At 36.6% G+C, this 7,876-nt stretch overlaps 1 protein-coding gene across 1 annotated transcript in view; it reads left to right on the top strand.

Annotated features, from left to right (window-relative positions):
- suclg2 (succinate-CoA ligase GDP-forming subunit beta) overlaps positions 1–6,024 on the top strand; it is a 186,672-nt gene extending 180,648 nt beyond the window's left edge. The window contains exon 5 of the mRNA XM_048606735.1: positions 5,078–6,024. Coding sequence (XP_048462692.1) covers positions 5,078–5,193 — 116 coding nt within the window. The 3' untranslated portion in view covers positions 5,194–6,024. The remainder of the gene's footprint in view (positions 1–5,077) is intronic.
- The last annotated feature ends 1,852 nt before the right edge of the window (positions 6,025–7,876 follow it).

Here is a 7,876-nt window from a genome sequence, read left to right as displayed (position 1 = left end):
GAAACGTCAGCCTTCCTGCTCCTTTGATGCTGCTTGGCCTGCTGTGTTCATCCAGCTCTACACCTTGTTAAACCAGAAATTCAGTTCAGTTTAGTTTATATGAGCTTGCTCCACCTTTACGCAAAATTGTTGTAGGATAATTCGTTAGATTCATATTACTATGAGATGTTTTTGAGTGATGTGACAAGTCTATAAATAAATGAATGTGTGTATTTTTATGCTTGCATTATTAATTGCTGTGTTTTGGTCCTCTTTATATTGCTGGTCTGAACGATTGTCAGCTCAGCAGGCACTGTCTAATTGTGCCACTTGTTGGGAAGGATGTAAATATTGAAATTCTGCTAGTTTTACGCATGTTTGATCATGGGTTTACTGCTATGACATCCACGTATAGGGGGTTGTTCATTCAGGAACAGAAAAACATCAAGGCCTAGTGTATTGTGTTTATTCAGCGTGAAGGAATGCTCAGGTCTATCAGGATCTTCAATTTCTTCCAGGCACAACTTCAAATATGAGTCTGTAGTATGTATAATTAGTATCAATGCTTTTCTCTGACTGTCTTTCTGTTTCCTTCTCTTTCGGTCCCCTCTAGAATCTTCACAATTTTACTTTATAAACCTGACTTTCCATCTTGTTTCCTCAAGCCAAATCTCACCTCCCTCTCCAATTCATCAGATTAATGACTGTGCAACAAACTGGGTTAAAACCTTTTCAAAGTGATCACATTGCCATTTTCTTTAAAGAAGATTGAATAGGTTTCCAGTTGTGGCTAAAAGGCCCACTACTTGTCACGCATAGAAAGATTGCACTTGACGATTCAATACCGGTGGAGATCAACAAACCTCCTGAGTCATTGATACGCCCAGTGCGGTTCTGTTGATGTAATACATAGCGGTGTATTCTCTGAACGCAAGTCTTAAAAGACTCAAAGGTTTGATCTTCAGTCTCTTTCTCCACCTGTTAGTCCAGCTGTATTTAAGCTATAAAGCTATCAACTAGAGAAATAAAGACCCAGAAACAAAAAGTCTAGATTGCATGATAAGCAAAAAAATTAGCATCAGTACAGTTGATAAGGATTGGCAAATCTGTATCAATAATTTTTTTTTGCATAACATACTTACTTGCATACAATAAACAGGTTATTGTTAGTAATGATTGGATTGACATTAAATTTTATAGAATGTCTTTTTTACCCTTATGCATTGTGTGCCATAAAATAATTTGTTTTTAAAGAAACTTCTTTATGTCTATATCTATTTGCCATCATCCCTTCTGTATCAAAATGTCACATTTCACTAGTATTAGCCTTGACTCTGCAGTTGCATTCACTCTTCTCATTTAGAAGCCTATGGGTTCAAGTGCTGTTCCAGAGACTGAAACATAGTCTGACACTTCAGTGCAGTACTGGTCAGTGCTGCATTTCAGAGGTGCTAACATTCAGATGACACATTCAACAAAAGCCTTCATACGCAGATGTAAACGATTGATTTCCAACATCCGCAGTTCTTTTGGGTTTTTTTTTAAAAGATTCTGTGGCTCATTTGAGGCAGGGTAGGGGATCTGTTTGCATCATGATGAATATTTATTCCACAGACTACATCCCCACGTTGTCTGCTCATTATTTCAGTACTGTTTGTGGGACTTTTCAATGTGTCATTTGGCTGCCATCTTTCCAACCTTACAACAATGTCACTATTTCAGAGGTTGATCAATACTTGCAGAATGTTTATGACATCCTAACATAATAAAAAGTGCTGTTGTCATATATAAAATTTATTTGAATTAATACTCACCATTTTATTTCTTACTCATATGGTTTTCTGCATTTTTCTTGGCCTGACCATTTACATAATTCTTCCATAGGTTCTAACATTGAATCTTGCACATTTCATCACAATAGATGGTTTGCATGGATTGGGCAACACAAGGCATTTTCTCTTTCACAGAACACCGTCTCAGGATGTTATCCCCTCCTTAGAGGGGGAGGAGGGAGAAATAATTAAACAAGTTGGCCCTGTCATGACACACAAACACACAGATACACATAAATTATGCCCCTTACGTGGTTAACTAATGGCCATTAAAGGGATTCAACTCAACCGTTCCCTTATTATGTGTCTTCCTGGCAGGCGAGATAAGTAACTGGATTGCCCACTGGAAATTGGGATGACCTGCCTCATGGGTTACAAGCTAGGGTTCCAATTGCCTCCATCTACCTTTACTTCCACCTTACTCTCGCCATGACCGAAAGAAAAAAAAAGTTGCCATCTCGCTGCTAAATTGCCCAAAGAGTAGGCTTCAACCAACCAGTCTTCAGGACCCAGAACTGCCGGCCTCCAATTAGCTGGCAGCTCTAGTGACCAAAAGCACCAGCGTTGAGACCTGCTATAGGCTGAGAGGCTTGCCTGAGATTTGCCTATTAGCTCTTAATGAGTTGATTGGAGCAGGATAGATAAAGTTATTTTGGCAACGAGTGTCATATTAGTGGCTACCTAACCCACATTTACTTTCAACAATGGAAAATTCAATTTTGTTCTTATCTTTATATGTTGGTTAATCATGCTTTGAGATTTTAATGTTAGGTAAATTTGATGTAAATCCTGGTTTAATATCAAATACGATCATGGTTTAGTAATCTAATTTTCTGACTCCAATGGAATGACCCCAGATATAGTAACATAGTCTGCTGCCCATTGTCACTCCCATATCAGTATGACTTTCAAGCAATCCGGATCACAATGATATCAGCTTTGATACCATTAGAAACATTACATGGAATGTTATTAATATGCAACTTGTCTGGAAGGAGCTAGCTGGATAATGACCAGAGTATATTAATAGCCTAGAGCAGTGGAGTGTGCTTCATTCCCTGATCTGAACAAATTTATACAGAAGCTTTAAGTCCAAAATTCTGCAAAAAGAACTTGGTTGTCTTTAAGAAATTATCTCATATTGAAGTGTTGTGGTTTCATTTGTAAACATTCAGAAAACAGCTCTAAAATTCTCAGAACATGACAGCAATGAGGACACACCGAAAAATACACTAGTTTCTCTGACAGTTTTCAATGCAGAGGTTTTTCTTTGAAGTGAGGTTGATCTTTTTGCCCAACAGCAATACTAAGTGGAAATTCTTCTTGTAAAAAAAAGTCCAACGCAAGAACAAAGGTCAATAGCAAAAGCACATCAGATGACAAGAGCCTTTGGACCAGAATTGTGAATGTTAATGATTTCTTTTCCTGCTTATGAAATTAAATATGAAAAAAAAAACAAAATCAGTTGCATTGTAATTAAAAATATGTTACCAAAATATTTCTACACATGATTGTAACAAATGGTTAAAACTGTGAAACCTTTTTAGTTTTCCAAAACTTTGAAGTTCCTTTTGCCTCTTCCTTTGGCTTGTTTTAACCATAATTTCCTTTCCCCAGAAGCCAGTTTATTCAAGCTTCAGTGTTCTGCATGAATGAAGCTTTGAAAACCCTCCAACACATGGCTTTGTTGTATTTCTCACATTCAAACAATTATTCCAAAGTCGTGACAATTTATTGCAGTGAAGCAGGTAGTCAGAATGTCAGCCTAAATACTAAATCTAAGTTGTTTCAGTAAGCCTGCTTCTTTTCTCAAAAAATGCTAGACTGAGAGCTGTGATTGACAATTGACTTCTCCATTGATTAACTGTACCTTATCCAAGTGTGTATTTGTCTTTTGTGAGCCACTTGAGACTTTGACAAAAGTGGAATAGTTTTATTCTAGAAATGTCTTTCATGATTTACAGGTGTATTTTTCTTTTGCTGTTCATATTTTGAACAGTAATTATCCTTTGGTGTACAATTTGGTATTTGTACTCAAAGTTGGAGTATATTTTCCAAATCATGGTGGTTAAACAAAACATGTCATTTTATTGTTGATGATGCATCAAGTTCATTTTACAGATGGGGTTTTCTATGTCATTAACATGCAGCAGATATTCATTGAAGACCAACCTTATTTTAACCTAAGATAAATTGTGGTACTTATTTAAAGGTTTCCATATGAGGTTGCACAGGTTAGCTTTGCATATGTGAGATAGCAATATATTAGAACTATATTATTTAATAATGGGACTTTTCTTGATAGAAATGCATACTCCATTCTGGTTTGTAATGAGTTGAGATTAAAATTTGTTTAACGTCTGTTTTGTGTAATTGGTATTGGGGAAGGAAGGCTATCCACGAACCTTACCATCCCAACTTAATTGGCACATAAGCAAGGGTCCCCATTCAACTCCACTCCCCACTCTTGCCTTCAAACTCACTTTGAAGGTAGTCATTAATTTTCATCCAGTGTTTCAGGTTGATGGACTTCGAACAGAACTGGGCCAAGTTAATAATGTAATATGTTTTGAACAAGCACAGAGGGAAGGTCAGGAGAAAGAAAAATGGTGGGGTCTGTGATAGGATGGAAAACAGGAGAGGTTAAATTACAAGACATTTAATAGTTCACAGCTTTGTTCTTGGAGATGTAGCAGGCCTTCCCCAAAAGAACCGCTGCTGGACTCTCACCAGCATTTCATTCAGCCAGTGAGATTCCTGTTGTCTGGATTAAATTCCACCCATTAACACTGTTTCCCCCTTTCCAGATCATACCTGACTTGCTTATTATTTCTAGCACTTTCTGTTTATAGTTCACCTTTCCAACATCTGCAGTATTTTACTTTTGAATCAGAAAATAATGGTTATAAGGTAGAAATTTACTGGGGGCCATGTTTTTGAAACCCAGGATCTAGGTGTTGCAGACAGCTTGCTCCCCAGTCCCAATTTAGATTTGGTGTGTTTTTGCTTCCAAGGAGGAGATGGGTCACTACAGTATGAATCTGCATCCAAACTCATTTTGCAAAGTATGATGGAAAAGCACTTGCAGCAGTTTCTTTTCAGCATTTTAACAAATTAACAATATTTTGTTTGCCTTGCATAAAGTGAATTTCTTGTCAGGGCATTATTTTAATCTGCAAAACCTACTGTTTTCCAAGGGATGCGAGCATGTTGTTTAATTATTACCTATTATTATCCAACATCCTTTGTTCCCTTTCTGTTTCTAGGAACCAATGTTAATGAAGCCAAGCGCATCTTGGATGAGAGTGGACTGCCAATCACTTCTGCCAGCAATCTGGAAGATGCAGCTCAGAAGGCAGTTGCCAGCATGGTCCCAAAATAACAGAATGAAGGACATTACACATTAATGATCATTCTTTATACTGTATCCCCCAATCACATGTTTCCACTAATTTTAGAATGATAAATTTTCTATTTGTATCTCACACAATGATTGAACGAACATAAATAATTTTCAATACATTCAAACAATCTTCAGGGATGGATTTATAGAAAAGTTTGTACATGACACATTTTTACAAAATTGTGGAATTATTTGCTTACTCCAGAAAGCCCTTGCATGCTAATATCATTGCTTAATGTGAAATTTTTGTGAAAAACTAAGTGTTTTTTTTAAGAATTTTGAAGCTTGAATATTCTAATGGTACAAAATGTTTTTTGAACATCTTTGTAACCTTCATTTACTGCAAGAAGGAGCTTAGCCTTTGCCTTAATCTTCAAATTGATTAAAACAGCACCATTGCTTGTCCAGCCACAGACCTAATCACATTGGTGCTGTCTTAAAAGCCTTAATCTTCAATATTGCTAAGGAAGTCAACTTGCAGCCAGCTTAGTCTGGGCATGCATAGAATGTAGCAGGTGAATATATTAATTATTCTCGTGGATAAATAATCTTTCTTAACTCAGATTTTTAATAATTCCTCTTCTGTTTCAACAATTATTTTCTTTTTATAAAACTGATTTTTATCATGCTAGAACATGACTGCCCAAACATGTTTGTTTCATTCTTCTATGGCCTTTTTCATGTTTACAGTTCTTTAAACAATTGTGAAACCAAGTATATCAGTGCAAGCAAGTTAATATAAATTGTTCCTGTGGCTACCTTTTGTAGCATCAGATGTCTTCCGAATATGAATAAAATATTTCAATGATATGGATGTGTCTGAAAAGTAAATGTGTTTAAGTTCTCAAGAGAAAGCATATTGTGATATGTGAATGCTTCAGTACCCCTTCCTTAAAGTTCCCTGATATTTGGAGCTTCATGTTGTGATCAAATGATGTTCAGTAATTAAAAACATCTGAGTTGTTTCCTCTTGTGTTTATTGGAGAAAACAAAAAGATCTGTCCACATATCTGCCACCTGTTGTCATCAAAAGGATTAAGTTTTTTCAATTTGGTCTTTCTTCCCTTCTCTGTTGAAGGTGCTGACATTTGATGTGGATTGCAGATAGCAGAATGACATGGCATATGTTGACATCCGAAAACACCTTGACAAAATTTTAATTAAAACATTACTGTATTGTTTGCAGTGGTATAGATGTCTTTACCAAGCTTAATTTGACCAGAGCTACTAGCAGAGATAGGGGATAAGTAGACTGAGCCTGAATGAATGAAATAGTTTTAGCTTTATTGTCACGTGTACTCAAATGAGCACAGTGAAAAATTTAAAAGTCGTTGCATTACAGTGCCATCTTGGGTACGAAAGTACGCAAGTACAGATACTTAGAAAACAAAAATAAGTTAAAAAAGTAAAGAAATAAATTGTCCAGCATTATAGTCATAGGAGTAAATTAGAAAAATAAAGAAATAAAATGTTCAGAACTTCACCCTAACATTGATATGCACACAAGGAGGTCATTTGATTCCTTGTGCTTCTACCAGCTTGTCAGCAATAAATCCTGTTCTGCTGCTGTTTCTGTCTAACCCTGTACCTTTTTACTGACATTGTCATCATTATTAGTTTTCACGGTACTCACATTAGTCCAGATCATCTTTTTGGATTGGTTTTGATAATCATTTTCAATTTCCATTTTGTGCTCCCATTTTTTTAATTCTTGCTTTCTTCTTTGGCATCCTTTGCTGTTATTTACATCTTGCCCATTGTGACGATCTGACTTTTTCTCTTTTTTATGCCATTTCTTTTTGCTTATATGCTATCCCTTACATCATTAGTTATCCTAGGAATAAGGGGTTAGCCTATGAGGAAAGGTTGGGCTTGTACTCATTGGAGTTTAAAAAAATTAAGGTAATCTTATTGAAACTGTAAAATTCTTCGGGGACTTGACAAGATGGTGCTAAAAGAACGTTTTCCTGTGCGGGATAATTTAACCCATGGGACAACAGTTTTAAAGTTAGAAGTATCCAATTTAAGAGTGAGATATAGAGATTTTTTTTCCCTAAGGGTCATTACTTTTTAGAGTTATCTCTGCCAGAGAGCAGTGGAAGATGATTCATTTGATGCATTAGGTAGATTTTTAGACAGAATAGATAGATAATCAAAGGGTATGCAGGCACACGGAAAGGAGAGCTGAAACCATAGACAGATTGACCATGATCTTAATGAATAGTGGAGCAGGTTCAAGGGCCTAAATAGCCCATGTCTGCCCCTAATTCATATATTCATTTGTGGCCATCATTTTGGCTAGTAGAGCTGTTGCCCCTTAGGAATACTGACTGGTTCCATTTTATGAATTTGTTGTTTTATTATTTATTCATATATTCATTAACAGGATGAGGATGTCGCTGACTGGGCAGCATTTATTGCCCATCCCTAATTGCCCAGAGGGCAGTTCAGAGTCAACCACATTGCTATGCGTCTGGAGTCACAGGTAGGCCAGACCAGGTAAGGATGGCAGTTTCCTTCCCTGAAGGACATTAGTGAACCAGGTGGGTTTTATGACAATCAGCAATGGCTTCGTGGTCATCATTAGATTCTTAATTCCAGATATTTTATTGAATTCAAATTCCACCATCTGCCCTGGCGGGATTCAAACCCGGGTCCCCAG

Source organism: Rhincodon typus, chromosome 16 (genome assembly GCF_021869965.1).
Source record: "Rhincodon typus isolate 14 chromosome 16, sRhiTyp1.1, whole genome shotgun sequence".
Classification (NCBI taxonomy): domain Eukaryota; kingdom Metazoa; phylum Chordata; class Chondrichthyes; order Orectolobiformes; family Rhincodontidae; genus Rhincodon; species Rhincodon typus.
The sequence above is the reverse complement of the archived record's forward strand: the minus strand, read 5'-3'. Positions and strand labels throughout refer to the sequence as shown.